The sequence below is a fragment of the Haliotis rubra genome, unplaced genomic scaffold (genome assembly GCF_003918875.1).
Source record: "Haliotis rubra isolate DU_JTF1 unplaced genomic scaffold, ASM391887v1 Scf1143, whole genome shotgun sequence".
Lineage (NCBI taxonomy): Eukaryota > Metazoa > Mollusca > Gastropoda > Lepetellida > Haliotidae > Haliotis > Haliotis rubra.
Genome location: NW_025765052.1, coordinates 74,454 through 90,610, shown reverse-complemented (window position 1 = coordinate 90,610; position 16,157 = coordinate 74,454). Strand labels below are relative to the sequence as shown.

Sequence of the window (16,157 nt, the reverse complement as noted above, 5' to 3'; positions counted from 1 at the left end):
GCATGGTATCTCAGTGGGCTAGCACTATAAAACCAGCTTAAGTCTGGGCTAGTACAAGCAGCCGCACATACACATACACACGCAGGCACGTCATCATATGAGCGAAATATTCTCAAGCACGACGTTAAACCCAATTTCACCTCACCTCACCTTGATCCTTCAAAGCCAAATCATTCAAATGAGTTTTGTCATATGGAAGTGTCTGGTGCCTGGTTGAGGTGTATGCCAGGCACATCCCCTATTGATAAACCATTCATGCAAAATGATTAAAGAAATGAATCAAATTAGGCCTCTGCGTCATGAGCTGCTGTGCGAGGTGTTGGTTAATGTTCATCCATGTTATCCCGAATATTCAGGCCTCTACGTCATGAGCTGCTGTGCGAGGTGTTGGTTAATGTTCATCCATTCCGACTATTCAGGCCTCTACGTCATGAGCTGCTGTGCGAGGTGTTGGTTAATGTTCAAGCATGTTATCCCGAATATTCAGGCCTCTACGTCATGAGCTGCTGTGCGAGGTGTTGGTTAATGTTCATCCATGCTATTCCGACTATATCAGGCCTCTACGTCATGAGCTGCTGTGCGAGGTGTTGGTTAATGTTCATCCATGCTATTCCGACTATATCAGGCCTCTACGTCATGAGCTGCTGTGCGAGGTGTTGGTTAATGTTCAAACATGTTATCCCGAATGTACAGGCCTCTACGTCAGGAGCGGCAGTGGACGTCACAGTCAGTCAGAACAGCGCTAATCTGACGTCACCGACTCAGTTTACATACGACGTATCGTCATCCTCCATCATCTCGTCCATCTCAGTCACGACATCAACAGTTGAAGGTAATGTGTTCAAGTAAACACCGGCGTGTATGCCTTTTTAACTCATAAATGTTTCACAACTACTAATTATCATGATACTCTTGGAACATCGTCACACAATTCGTAAGTCATGCATAAGTGTGTCTGTAAGGACACCGAATGCGGTTTCCTATCTATCTATCTATCTATTTCCATCTATCTATCTATTTCTATCTTTCTTTCTATCTCTATCTCTGTCTATCTATCTATCTATCTATTTATTTCTATCTACCTATCTATCTATCTATCTATCTATGTCTATCTATCTATGTCTATCTATCTATCTATTTCTATCTATCTATTTCTATCTATCTATCTATCTATTTCTATCTATCTATCTATCTATTTCTATCTATCTATTTCTATCTATCTATGTTTATCTATCTATCTATTTCTATCTATCTATCTATCTATTTCTACCTACCTACCTATCTATCTATCTATCTATCTATCTATCTATCTATCTATTTCTATCTATCTCTCAATCTGGCACTCGATATAATGGGATAAGGGGTAAGAATATTTTTCAAATATTTTTATCTCGCACCAGATCATACATTTTAACAACGAAGGGGTAACGAGTACAATGAACCTTTTGTAGTACCTCAATGCATGAAAATTCAGGAAGGCAGGAGAAACACGAAACTTGCGGACAGGTTTATAAAAAGAGCACCACTCGTACCGTCTGAGGTATTGCAAACACATGCCAATGATAATCCTGAGAACAGTATTTCACCCTTGCCCAACACAATTCACATACGCGCTTGCATCAGTCACCTATTCCATATGACGTATTACTCATTGGGATATTTTCTTAAAATAATGAATTTATTCTTTTCTTTAGTCCGATGTTCAGTCAATCAATTTATGAATCACCATGTCTCTAACCTACCTGCAGGTGGCGCAACCATCACCATCACCGGTACAAGTTTTGGTTCATCTGCCGACCCAGCCGAACCCCTGACAGTCGGGGGCAAGGCGGCCAATATCACCAGCTACGCCGACACACAGATAGTGGCGACTCTCCCCTCCAACGCTCCAGGATCCTATCCAGTGCTGCTGCAGACTGGCGGTCAAGGATTAGCTGATCTCAGGTACGCCATCGGATCTGGACACATCTTATGGTCGAATTTCTTAATTTCGTTTTCATAGGGCCTGTAAGTCTCGCGAGACGCTACTTCCGGTACTAAGCTGGTTTCCGGATCCCTTTGCGCGCGCCAACTTGCGATATGCGAGACGGGGCCCGGCTTACCTCCGTTACCAGATTTCCGGTGACAAGCGTATATTCAAGAACCAGTGCTGGTTCCAAAATGCCCGACCGCCAAATATGACTTTACTAAACCGGAAGTGTACAACCATTCGGAAAGGTATGAAACGTTGTTTGTCACTGGAAGTACTAAGGTCTCGCGAAGTGCCGTGACCTACTAACGGGCCCTAATGCCTGTCTGCTATCTTATCAGGATCAAAATTGTAATTTGTAAGTCACAGGAACAATATCGTTTTTAACTTAATTTGGGGTCAGAGCGGCAAAACGTTCATTCAATGCCGAAGTTAGATGTATCGCATAATCGTCTGACAGCAACCAAAAATCGAACTTAGTTACTTTTACCTGCTTGCAAGAGTGACTTTAACGTTTTGTACCCATTTTGGAATCGAACCTGGGCTTTCGGCGTTACAAGCTTGAGCTCAGCTAATAAGCTTCCCAACCATGCCCCACTGGACACCGATTGTGTAATCCGATGGAAATTATGCCGATGCAGGCAATATCAGATATTTCAAGCTTTGATACCACGTCAAGTGATGTTTGTTGGAAAAATGGGACCGATACTGCTAGCGTATAATAATATTCTTGTCATAGTAGAGATGTCCCCTACGGTCATCCATACTCACGCTTCTATTCAATGTATGTTTTAGAACCAACACTGTCCCCAATATCGACTACGTCCTGAAGGTGACCAACATCTACCCGTCGCGGGGCTCTCTGTACGGCGGTACTCGACTGACCATCACTGGCGAGGGGTTCCTGGACAACAACACGCTGGTCAGTTTCGGACCTCACGTCTGCGTCCCCAACGTCATCAACAACACTCAGGTCGTCTGCACCATCCAGGATACAGGGGTGGTACCACGAGGTCAAAAACACGGGCACACATACATGTACGTATCTACGGTTAAGGAGGGTCTTAACTGGGGTGTTTGGCAGTCCTTTTCAGTTTTACACAAACTGTGTGATTGTATGATCTGGCAAGTATTGGTTACCCTGAATACCAGATAAAATGTTAACTTTCGTTCATGACATCGGATGGTTATTGACCGAAGATAACCCCCGGTGATCAACATCATGAGCATCTATCAAATGGGCTACGATGACATGTATCAACTAAGTCAACGAGCCCGACCCCGATCCCGGATGCGCGTTGAAAGGAAGACCCATAATAACTTTCCGTGGACTTTCATGTTGAAATTGTTAAATACTGACTTACTGAGTTTGGTTTTACGCCGCTTTTAGCAATATTCCAGCAATATCACGGCGGGGGACACCAGAAATGGGCTTCACACATTGTACCCATGTGGGGATTCGAACCCAGGTCTTGACGAGCCAACCTTTTAACCACTAGGCTACCCCGGCGCCCCGAAATTGTTAAATAAAGCACCACTTATATATCATAGGCCATAATTATTTCTTATATCACAGTCTTATTACACGATGGTCCTTATCACATAGAGCTCTTTCTAATAAGGATGCAACATAACGGTACCCGAATTAAGGGTGCTAGAAGCCTTTGTATCGGGAGGTTTACTGGACTCTGGATCTATGTTGTTTATGTGTTTAGACTTCGGATACGGATATGCCTGGAATCCCAGCAGTCTTGAAGTGAAGGTCGGGGACTCCGTCAAGTGGTCTTGGACCACACCCAAATGGGTGACTGGCATCGGGTACCGGATAGTAGAGCTGGTGAACGCCAGTACAACGGTGGAGAAGACCAATGGCGTCAGTTCCGGCAGTACCAAGGTTGCAAATGGTGGGTACAAATTACCGTTAGATGTCAGTAAATATGTATTACCAATTTTTCATATACAGGGCTTATCAATATTGATATTGATTCATGTTTCTGGTTATGAATTGTATCAATTATTAGTGAGAGGGATTAAAGTCACTATGAACAATACTCAAGTGACACTAGGGCCTCGCTGCTTCATGCTGAAAGAATCGATGCATGCAATACTAATTAATCTTAAAACATATTAGAAGATTTAGTGAAATCATAAAGCAAAGTTGTTTATTTTGAAAATACGGTTTTGGTTCAACTGTCATCCCTTGAGACGACCCGTGAAGATCCGGCTTAGAATTGGTCTTCAGTAAGACATACCTTGTCGTAAGAGGCGAGTAACGGGATCGGTTGGTCAGGCTCGCTGACTTGCTTGACAGGTGTCATCGCATCCCAAATGCGTAGATCGATGCTCATGCTGTTGATCACTGGATTGTATGGCTGTAGTATTGCTGAGTACGGCGGAAAACAACAAACCAACCAATCAATCACCCCATGAGACATAAACAACATCAATTCAAGTATCTGGAATATCTCCAGTCCCTCATTGTACAAAATCAGCACATGCGTTTAGAAACTGAAATATTAAAAATTAAGCAAAACAAGGATACAGAGAATGCTGAATACAGCTACAGATGTACATGATATACACTTGATGATATATATCCCACAGGTCAGTACCAATACAAGTTCGGGGCGGCAGGGAACTTCCATTACTGGAGCGGCTACGCTGATGAGTTCGACACCATCTCCTTGAAGGGCAAGGTCACGGTGGTACAAGCACCGTCACACACCAAGGTTCTCCGACTGACCGTGTTCGGCCACGAGGCTGTGTATCAGACAGGTATCTATGGCCCTTTCGTCACACTTCAAACAGATATGTCCGTTACTTGGACCTATGTGGACCATCTACCAACCAGTTGTTTGAAACAGGCCAAACGTTCTTTGGTCATGAAAAACAATGTGATTCGTCACAATACCCGGCCACTATCACCGCGATCCAATTTCAAAATGGGCGATGTACTCAATCGACAATTGATTAATTGGTTAAAACAGAGTTCATTCGTCCTAATGACACTTCTTAATTTCTTTTGAATCCCAGTTCGCGAGGAATATGTTCCTTCCACCATACCTGTACTGATAGGTGTCAGTAAAACCGTCCTACATCACTTAATTGGCTTAATTGTCCTAAGACGACCAAGATCACTTAATTGACTGATTAAAAGCCAATGTATGTCCTTAATTCTGCGGCAAATGTCATTTCAAATTCCCGAAGTGGAATTTTCATGAATAATTTTATATATTTTATATATTTCCAAGTTTTATATATGTATATATATTTCAAATGTACTTACCCTCTTCATGGCTGTATAGTAATAATCAGCAAAACCTTGATAAATGAAGAATAAACTAAAAGGTTTTAATTCCTACACTATTACATACAATGCAATGTCGAAATTGAATGTAAGATGACCCCACCTGATGTAAGTAATAAAAACTGACCGTCACTCTTTGTTTCCCACAGGAGGCGCGGATCCTGCTCCGAACGGCCCTTGTCCCGGAACGACCGACGGTGCTGACGGCTGCACAGATTCCGAGCCAGCTGATCTCGACGCGTCCAAGTTCAATTTTAAATTCTGGCGCTGCAGTTCCCCTGTCGTCACTGACCTGAACCTGAGACAGGGGTCGTCTGTGGACGAGCTTGTGGTTCGGGGGTCAGGGTTCAGCTTAACAAACTGCCAGAATGAAATCAGGATTGGGAATGCTGTGGGTGTCGTTCAGTCCAGCACGAACGAGTCCGTGACATTTAGGATTGACTCCACAAACTCTCCAAACGTTGGCGTTCCCGGGGAACTGTCCATGAGTATTGGGAACCGAGGGAACGCGGCGATAGCACTCCCTGGAGACCTGTCCCGGAGATTCGTCCTTCTACCCGTGATCGAGTCAATGTCGCCGTCCTCAGGGTCGACAGGAGGAGGAACTCTTGTCACTCTCTCGGGGTCAGGGTTCCAGGGAACAAAGTCCGATGTGTCCGTGAGTCTACAGGGATATGAGTGTGTTCTGGAGAGTCTTAACTATACCGATATTATATGCTCCACCCCATCTGGTCCTGTTGGAGAGGTGACGGTGTCGGTGACGGTCCAAGTAGGCGGCAACGCGCTACCTGTGTCGTGTAACACCAGCTGCAACTACAACTACTCCACAGATCTGTCTCCAACTGTCAGTTCCGTGACTCCGGCAACGGTGAACACGTCATCAACATCCTTGACAATCACTGGGACCATGTTTGGGACATCTGCCGCTGACGTCACTGTAACCGTAGGGGGAGTGCCTTGCGTTCTTAATGGATCAGTGTCGGATACGACAATTGTGTGTGACGTTGGTGACGTGCCTGTCGGCACCCACACAATTGATGTCCGGTTACAGGGCAAAGGGAGGGCTGTTACTACATCCACGGTTCAGAGCCTGGCAACCATTTCATCGCTGTCACCATCATCTGGCAGCGTCAACGGCGAAGTCGTTTTAACGATAACGGGGAATGGTTTCGTCACAGACTCGACCACAGTATCAGTTGATGGCGGCAACTGCACCATCGTCTCCGTCCACGAAACCAACATCAGCTGCATCACTCCATCCCATGCTGCGGGATCTGTCGACGTAGTAGTTACGTCAGCGGGAACAACGTATCCATCCGAGACGTTCACGTACTCCACAGCAGCGACGCCGACGGTGTCATCGGTGTCTCCAACAAACGGAATCGGCGGCAACACAGTCACGATCGCCGGGACCGGTTTCAGCTCCAGCGACTCCGACAACACTGTCACAGTTGGAGGGGTCACGTGCTCAGTCACAGCCTCGTCTTCGACGTCCATCACGTGCACGCTAGGCGACCAGCAGACGGGGACCTATCCAATCAAAGTGGTCGTGTCCGGAAGTGGGGCTTCTGCGCAGACAGTGGAAGTGACGTATGAAATGGACGCCTCTGGGATTTCCCCTTCAACAGGTACATAGACATAATTGGACTCAAACATGAACCTTACATATTCACACCCCAAAATTCTGTTAGTTACTCTTCTTTCTTAGGGTAGCCAAATTACGTAAGAAAGCATGAAGCCTCCTATGATATTGCTGGAATATCCCAAGCGGCATAAAACAATAGTGAAACACAAGAAATGGGCTTTACACATTGTAAAAGAAATCACATGAATTGTTCATGGAACAATGATTAGAAAAATGCGTATTTCTAAAGTGCACTTTCCCCGTGCATGTGGGTTGCACTGAAATAGGGGGCGGTGGGGTAGCCTAGTGGTTAAAGCGGTCGCTCGTCGCGCTTAAGACCAGGTTTCGATTCTCCGCATGGGCACAAATGTGTGAAGCCTATTTCTTGTGTTCCCCGTCGTGATGTTGCTGGAATATTGCTGAAAGCGGCGTAAAACTAAACTCACTCACTCAATCAATCACTAAAAGACACGTTTCTATCTTTCTCGGAGAGTAAGCAGACATTTTATGCGGTAGAGGTGAAATTCGGAACGTAGCTTTGTGCGATAGATCCACATTTTACCCCTTTCAGTTCAGTTTAGTTTTACGTTTTAGCTCCAGCAATATCACGGCGGGGTCAATGGGTACCCCACATTGTACCCATGTGGGGAATCGAACCCGGGTTTCAGTTGACGAGCGAATCCTAGGCTACCCACCGCCCTCTTATGTGAGTAATTAGGCACTGTTATAATGTATGAAACAACCAAGGCGTATAACGGGATATTTACCGCTAACGCTGATATCGTTACCGTTCTAACGTGTTTTGAAATCATGTCCTCTTTTTCCAGGTGGAATTGCCGGAGGTCAGACCGTGACGGTGACTGGGACGGGGTTCCTGGTGGGCGGCACCAACGTCACCGTGTGCGGGGTGGACTGTCTTCCAGCACCCAACGCCTCTCAGACGTCCGTCCAGTTTGTGTGTCTGACGCCGTCCAGACGTAAGTCGGAGTGGTCAATATGATATTTGTGATGCATAAACGTGGACGCGTTTTTGAAAATATGACATGGGGTAACCATTCGATGTTCCAGGAACAAAGATGTTTGAAACGTGTTACCAAAGCACAATTTACTCCAGTTGAGGTTTTCGTATTGACAAATTAATTCCGTGTTAAATCCAAGATCTATATCAGCTTACCTAGTTTTGAGGGACACCGGCAATTTGGGTATTTTTAGTATCGAGTCATACTGACATACTCTGATATGACTGAAGTGCTGCACAAAGCCGTGTTGAACGGACCCGTGAAGGTCCGGGCTAGAATTGATCTTCAGCAACCCATGCTTGTCGCAAGAGGCGACTAACGGGATCGGGTGGATCAAGCTCGTTGTCATGGTGTCCTCGTAAGCAGAGTGCCAATAACCCTAAACTAGATCGATGCTCATGATGTCAATCACTGGGTTGTCTGGTTCAGTCTCGCTTATTTACAGACCACCATCATATAGTCGATACATTGCTACGTGCGACGTTCACAAACAAACAAACAAACAAATCATATGGAGTCCGTTTTAGCTTGCTTTAAAGCTGTCAGACGCGCTGAAGACAACATTCACGAATTGTTAGTAATAATATTTCTTCATTAACGTGTCAACCCATCAAGATTGTAAGAGGCGACTCACGGGATCGAGTGGTCAGGCTCGATAACTTGGTTGACACATGTCATCGTATCCCAATTGCCTAGATCGATAGTAACGGTTTTGATCATTGGATTGTCTGGTCCAGACTCGATTTTTTTTTACAGACCGCCGCCCTATTGATGGAATATTACTGAGTGCGGCGTTAAACAACCAGTCATTTACGTGTCCCAATTGCCCACCCGGACATGCTTACATGATTCAGTAATGTCTAAATGGCACACGTATATATTGGTCTTCGAAACTAGAAATACCTAAAATGTGTGTAGTTTGATAATAAATGTCTCTACTTCAGTGAGTGTGACGGTCACAGAGAGCTGTGACGTCGTCGTCACCGTCAACGGCATCATCGACACGTTGACCTCCGCCTACACGTACGACGCCAGCTTGACGTCCGAGGTGACCGGCGTGTCCCCGCTGCGAGGTGGTACTGGCGGCGGCACAAACATCACCATCACTGGGACGGGGTTCGGGTGAGTACCCCCACGGGACCCACCACTGACATTCAGGAAGTTAATAAACGTAAACAGTGAAAATGGGTATTTTAGAACAACAATTGCTGAACAATATGATTTTTTGCAGAAAATAGATAGAAAAACTATAAATAAGAAAAAATAATGGAGACATATACCACTTGATAAATCGCATGATTGTTTTCGGAAATAATTCACAGTAGAGTTAACATCTTTGAAGGGGTGGTGGGGTAGCCTTGTGGTTAAAGCGTTAGCTCGTCACGCCGAAAACCCGGGTTCGATTCCTCACATGGGTACAATGTGTGACGACCATTTCTGCTGTCCCCCGCTCTAATATTGCTGGAATATTGCTAAAAGCGGCGTAAAACCATACTCACTCACTAATATATTTTAAGTAAAGTTACTGTACGCTGTGTTCAAGATGTGTCTATAGGAACTGAGTACAAAATTGTTAAGAAATCGATTATCAATATTCACAGGGATGTTTCGTTTACTGTTGACACAATTGTCATACTGTGTATGTTATGGGGTTGGGTTTTTTTTGCACTATATTGTATTTTTCATCCCAGAAAGGTTTCTCACGAAGCCAGATCTGAGGGTGTGAAGATTTGAGTTCTCTTTCACGGATAATATTTGAGTTATGCCTCTTTAACTATCCAATACCGACAATAGTTCTGATTCACCTTAAAGATAATATGAATATGGGTATGTTTAAAGAATAATGTAATGTGTGATGTATTCCTCGAATTGCGCGCAATCCAATGTAATAAGCTACGTGAAGAAACCCGAATGAGCGACAAAGGTGATTGTCTTGTTTGTTGGTTAACGTCCCCAATTTTTCAAACCGCGTTTGAATAAGCGAATTGGGACCATATAATTCAGTGATTAATAGCATGAACTTCTATAAACACAAGAAGGATACGAGTGGGAAAAAACTTGTGAAGGCATATTGAGCTTCTGAGACATAAATAGTGAAGTATGAACGAGCTTGCTGACTGGTTCCATTGGCCGTTACAGAAGCAGCACAGGTGCAGTTAAAGTGACGATAGGTGGCGCTGACTGCTCCGTCTCCACGGTAACCACGACGGAAATCACCTGCATCTCAGGTGCAACATCGTCCCAGAAGACTAAAGTCATTGTGGAAATCAACGGAAACGGAATGGCGAAACAGGTACAGTTTCTGATTGCGTTTCCTTAGTGTGCAGTTGCGCTTTTGTTCCTGAAAACACTTAAAACCTTCAATGTCTTCCAAATGAGTATACCGCTAAAGAAAATGGAGTTATCTCCCTTTACCATGCTTAAGTAGTTAAACATATTTTGTGCCATATTATCATATTTCACATTAGTTATAAGGAGCTAATATATCATTCGAATCAAAACAGGTGACAAGAAAGACGCGAAAGCCTGATTCGCACCTTTCGTGACTGCATGTTCTTGCGAAGGATACCGATAATGGTTTTTGCGAAGTGCTTGAGAATCTACTACATTCTTTACTCCGGATTTCATTCCATATTAGGCTGACATACTTTGATATAGCTGAAATGCTGCACAAAGTCGTGCTGAACGAACCCGTGCAGATCCGGGTTAGAATTGATCTTCAGCAACCCATGCTTGTCGCAAGACGCGACTAACGGGATCAGGCGGTCAGGATCCCTGACTTGGTTGACACGTGTCATGGTATCCCAATTGGATCGATGTTCATGCTGTTGATCACTGGATTGTCTGATGCAGACTCTGTTATTTACAGACCAACTAAACCGTGCTAAAGGAAACACATTCTTTGTCAATCAGAAGGAGACTTACATTCCTTCGCAAATTTTGTTATTCACGATGATGCCTCATCATTGAGTTCACTGTCTCAAAGGGGCGGTTGGGTAGCCTAGAGGTTAAAAGCGGCGTAAAACTATACTCATTGACTAATTGTTTCAGACTAACGCCGATTTTGAGTACATCGATGTGTGGTCCTCCAAATACACGTGGGGTGGATTTGACCCTCCAGCCAAAGGTGACCTTGTCGTGGTCCCGAAAGGTCAAATCCTTCTTCTGGACACCGACACGCCCATTCTGAAGATGCTCCTCATTCAAGGTAAGACTTGGTGTTCTGTAAGTCCAGCGATTGACATCACAAGCATCGCTCTACGTCATTGGTATATGATAACATGCATCAACCGAGTCAGCCCCGATGATGTCAATAAATGAACCTTCATATCATCGTAGCCCAGTTGCGTAGATCAATGCTCATAATGTTGATCACTGGATTGTCTGGTTCAGACTCGATTATTTACAGACCGCCGTCGGATTATTGCTGAGGGCGGCGTTCAGCAGCAAACAAACTGTAAAACGGCGTAAAACACTGTAAAACGGTGTAGGCAGTCACAGCCACACACTCAAGCAAACAAGGCACTGCATAAACGAACGAAACGTTAAATCTCAACTGATCTTTCTTGGAAATATGTGATTTTTTTTCTTGTTTTTCTATTTCATATTTGACCCTTTCGGTAGTTTCAAGTACAGTGTTTGGGATTGAAGTTGGTTTTGACAATGTTACGGGTGATGTGTTCGCAGCAATGTACTCCAGAGGATCTCTAATAGGCTGTGCATAGCGTTACTTTTGTGTTTTGCTGTTGTCTCAGCAGAAGCATTTAGAAATTCAAATGTTTACGTGTTATTCTTGAGACCCGTTAATGAGATGGACATCAATTCAGGTTCGGTCCCCGGCCGCGTCATACCAAAAGACGTTAAAATAATCCCTTCCTGGCGATCGGCATTAATGGGTACAACAAGGACTGGTCGGCTCGGAGTCAGTATAATGTGTCTGAGTGGGGTATTCATGCTTCACTGCGGCATGGTATCTCAGTGGGCTAGCACTATAAAACCAGCTTCAGTCTGGGCTAGTACAAGCAGCCGCACATACACATACACCCGCATGCACGTCGTCATATGAGCGAAATATTCTCAAGCATGACGTAAAACCCAATTTCACATCACCTCACCTCACCACATGACTTCAATACCATGAATTACAGGAGGCGAACTGATATTTGACGAGAAAGACTTAAACCTACATGCTGAGAATATCCTCATCACAGACGGAGGAAAGCTGCAGGTGAGAATATGTACACACAACTGTTACCATAGTAATAACGTCGTCACTAGGGGCTGGTGGGCTAGCCTAGTTGGTAAAGCGTTCGCTCGTCACGCTGAAGAACCGGGTTCGATTCTCCACATGGGTGCAATATGTGAAGCCCATTTCTGGTGTCCCCCGTGTTATTGCTGGGATATTGCTAAAGGCGGCGCTAATCTAACCTAACTCACTCCTTACAGTGTCCACTTGAAAATATTTTTAAAGAATACAATGTCAAGGCATTGAGATTCGAGTTCGCTATGTAGTATGTATGCTCACCAAAAAAAGTTAAGGACCACCCCAATTTTCAGTATTATTTTGTTCATATTATGATCCATATATGCTTAAATATTTTTTTGATTATATATTGTTGACATCAACAGTGAGGACATTCGCAAAACAATTGCAGTGACACATAACAATTGAAACTTGAAATGTTTAAAGGTCGGCACAGAGGCGGAACCCTTCCAGCACAAAGCAGTTATCACCATGCATGGTAACTTCCGGTCACCGGAACTGCCCATATTTGGCGCCAAGACACTGGCGGTCAGGGAAGGAATTCTTGACCTTCACGGTATTTACTGTTTTCATTTATAATTTCACTGACCGACTGTACTTTGATTTTGGTTTCTCACTCGATGTAACGAATTATTCAAAGTTATTCAAAATTATTGAATATCAGCTTAAGCTGCTCTGTAAGACCTGTTTTGTTTTTGTTTTCTATCCAACTTTTAACAATATGATGATACATACAAATCACTTGTAAATTTAATACATCTGAACGTTATACGGGACAAATCAAGTGGAGGTGGGGCAGCCGGTGGTTAAATCGTTCGCTTGTAAAGTCAACCGGACTGGTTCGATTCACCAATTATTGTTAAACGTGTGAAGACCATTTCTAGTGTCCCTGTCATTTTGCAACTATTAAGATGTTCTCGATCACTCTGTAATTAAAAATAGTACTAACTACAGATTGGATAATGCGATATCTTTTTTTCGAAAATATGTGATAACAAGAGCACATAACTGTTTTTGCTTATAATATACTTCCATTGTGTTTGTTTTATAACAATATTCTTTATGTTTCGTTTCGTCTTGCGTTCGTTGCACGTGACGACCTCAGATTGTACGGGTAACCGTTAAAAGAAAAATGTTTTTGTTGGCAATTTTTATATCGAATGGAGACACGGATATACAAAATGTCAAGGACATTGCAATTTGCTATGCAGAGTTGCGACTTTTGTGCAAGAATGCTTTGATCGTAGGTTCGATTCCGAGATCAACAGTGAATATGTATCCTGATTTGACAAAACCAAACCCTTAACCCTTGGTTACGCCTGATTATCAGAGTCTTGTGCCACTCTTGGTTTCCAATAAATATCAAACTAACACCGGATTTAACCGGGTTCGATTCCAAAGGAGTGCACTGCGTGAGTCACATTTCTGTTGTCCCCCGCTTTGATAGTTGCGAAACATTGTTAGATAATGCTATCTAGAAAGTGGTCAAGTGTAGCATGTTATGTTTGGGATAACACTTTCTTAGTAAAGTACAGATTCTAGTCCTTTTGTTGGGTTGAGTCCTTTGCGGGATTCGAACCCACACCCTCAGAGTCAGGCACCTAATCGCCTGCAGATGCAGGTGTGTTAGAAGGCTGACTTTGTGTGCTGGCGATTAAAGTGCCTGACTCTGAGGGTGTGGGTTCGAATCCCGCATGGGACTCAACCAAACAAAATGTTATCCCAAATATAACATATGTTGCGGAATATTGCTAAAAGCGACGTAAAACTATACTCACTCACACACAAATCGGCGTTAAACCCAACCCATGGACTCCTTGCTGAGGTGATTCTTGGTGACGCAGTATATTTAGCGAAACAGTTTGATTGTCTTAATGTCTGATAACGCTTCTGATTCCAGGCAAAATCACTCCCGTAACCTGGACACGTCTCGCGTCAACAGCAACAGCTGGAGCCACCACCATCGTCCTGCAGCATCCTGTAAACTGGGAGGTCGGCGACGAGATCGTCATAGCAACAACTGGAGGTCACCACAGTCAAAAGGAGAGTGAAATACGATCCATCGCCGCCATTGCTTCTGACAACGTGACCTTGACCTTAGATTCAGCCTTGAACTACACACATATTGGAATCAGCAGAACGTTCAGTGGTTTTGATGTCGACTTCCGGGCGGAGGTTGGTTTGTTAACACACAACGTGGTCGTCAAGGGGTCACGTGATGTTCAGTGGGACGAGAAGATAGAGGCGTGTCCCGCAGGATTCAACACAGGTAATTGTCTTCATCAGTCTACATTTCGCCAATGACAACTATCAGTGATGGGTCCCTTGTTGTACGGTGTGGTAGCCTGGTGGTTAAAGCGTTAGCTCGTCACGCTGAAGACCGGGTTCGATTCCCCACATGGGTACAATGGGTAAAGCCCATTTCTGGTGTCCCCCGCCGTGATATTGCTGAAATATTGCTAAAAGCGGCGTAAAACTCAACTCACTCACTCACTGTTTGCCCCAGTGGTACTGCTGGAATTTCGCCAAAAGCCTCCCAGTCGTAAAACCATACACTATTTTGGTCAGTTAAATGTAATGTTTCTGTATATTTTTACTATTTGTACGGTGTTTTTATTTCAGGTGAGTTCGCTACTCAAACATGTTTCCTTGGACGATTCGGTGCCGAGATGGGAAGCGATGAATTTGGGTCCAGCATCATGATCCACGCTCCACGTGCAGACGAGAACCTCGCTATAGCGCGAATCAGCCACATCGAGGTGACCCATGCTGGCCAGGCGTTTAGACTCGGTCGATACCCGATCCACTTCCATCTCAACGGTGACATGTCGTCGTCGTATGTCCGTGGCTGCTCCATCCACCACACCTTCAACAGAGCCGTCAACGTGCACGGCACCCACAACACATTCGTGGAACACAACGTCTTATATGACGTCAGAGGGGGCGCCTTCTTCCTGGAAGATGGCATCGAGACTGGAAACTACTTCCGGTACAACTTAGGCGTGTTTGTTCGAGCGAGTACGAGTCTTCTCAACGACGACATCACCCCTGCAACGTTCTGGCTCACCAACCCCAACAACACCGTGGCCCACAATGCAGCAGCCGGCGGAAGCCATTTTGGATTCTGGTACCGAATGCACAAGCACCCAGAAGGCCCGTCCTTTACAACCAGCGTCTGTTGCCAGCATGTCCCCCTGGGAGAGTTCAGAAACAACACAGCTCATTCATTTGGTTGGTTCGGTCTTTGGATCTTTGAATTTTATTTCCCCAAAGTAGATGGCAGCTGTTCATCATCGGCAGCGGACTTGGCAGCAAAGTTTGAGACCTTCACTGCCTGGAACTGCGAAAAGGGCGCTGAAGCGGTTCAGGGCGGTTCACTCCAGTTCATAGACTTCATCCTCGTCAACAACAAGCTTGCTGGCTACGAAGGCAAGCTGCTAGGTCGTGTTCCTCAATTCGACGAGGACAACGGACCGATGGTCAAAGGCGGACTTATTGTTGGTCACCATCCTGATCTAGCAACTGAACACGGCTGTACAAGAGGTGGAATTGTCCTCCCTTACAATAATGGATTCCTAATAAAAAATGTTACTTTTGTAAACTTTGACCAAAGCGTCTGTTCCGCGTTTTCCTGGACACGAATCACCGGAACCTGCTCGGATCAATGCGGGGGCTTCCTGTATAAATCTTCCCAACTCCAGTTCGCAAGCTCGCCAAACAAAGCGTCGTATGGATGGGAACATGAGGGCGTCATTGAAGACCAAGATGGAACATTGACAGGCACAGTAGGGGGGTCTATAGTTGCCACAACTGGCATCCTCCCGCCGTCCAAGTGTACTCAAACAGTAGCCTTCAGTGTGGGCATTCCTGGCAGTGTCTGTGACGAAACTGTACGGTTCCACAGATTCGCCTTCAACGACATTGATCCTGCCTCACTGAAGGGCAAGAACATCTCCTTGACTAACACCCACGGT

General features: G+C 44.7%; 1 protein-coding gene across 1 annotated transcript in view; it reads left to right on the top strand.

Annotated features, from left to right (window-relative positions):
- The window catches only part of LOC124253639 (fibrocystin-L-like), a 71,579-nt gene that overhangs the window by 33,830 nt on the left and 21,592 nt on the right, over positions 1-16,157 (top strand). Inside the window, 14 exon segments of the mRNA XM_046687450.1 lie at positions 694-832; positions 1,749-1,944; positions 2,765-2,982; positions 3,685-3,873; positions 4,574-4,744; positions 5,426-6,904; positions 7,728-7,869; positions 8,868-9,041; positions 10,059-10,212; positions 10,971-11,127; positions 12,068-12,147; positions 12,610-12,739; positions 14,084-14,452; positions 14,806-16,155. Of these exon segments, the coding sequence (XP_046543406.1) occupies positions 694-832; positions 1,749-1,944; positions 2,765-2,982; positions 3,685-3,873; positions 4,574-4,744; positions 5,426-6,904; positions 7,728-7,869; positions 8,868-9,041; positions 10,059-10,212; positions 10,971-11,127; positions 12,068-12,147; positions 12,610-12,739; positions 14,084-14,452; positions 14,806-16,155 (4,948 nt within the window).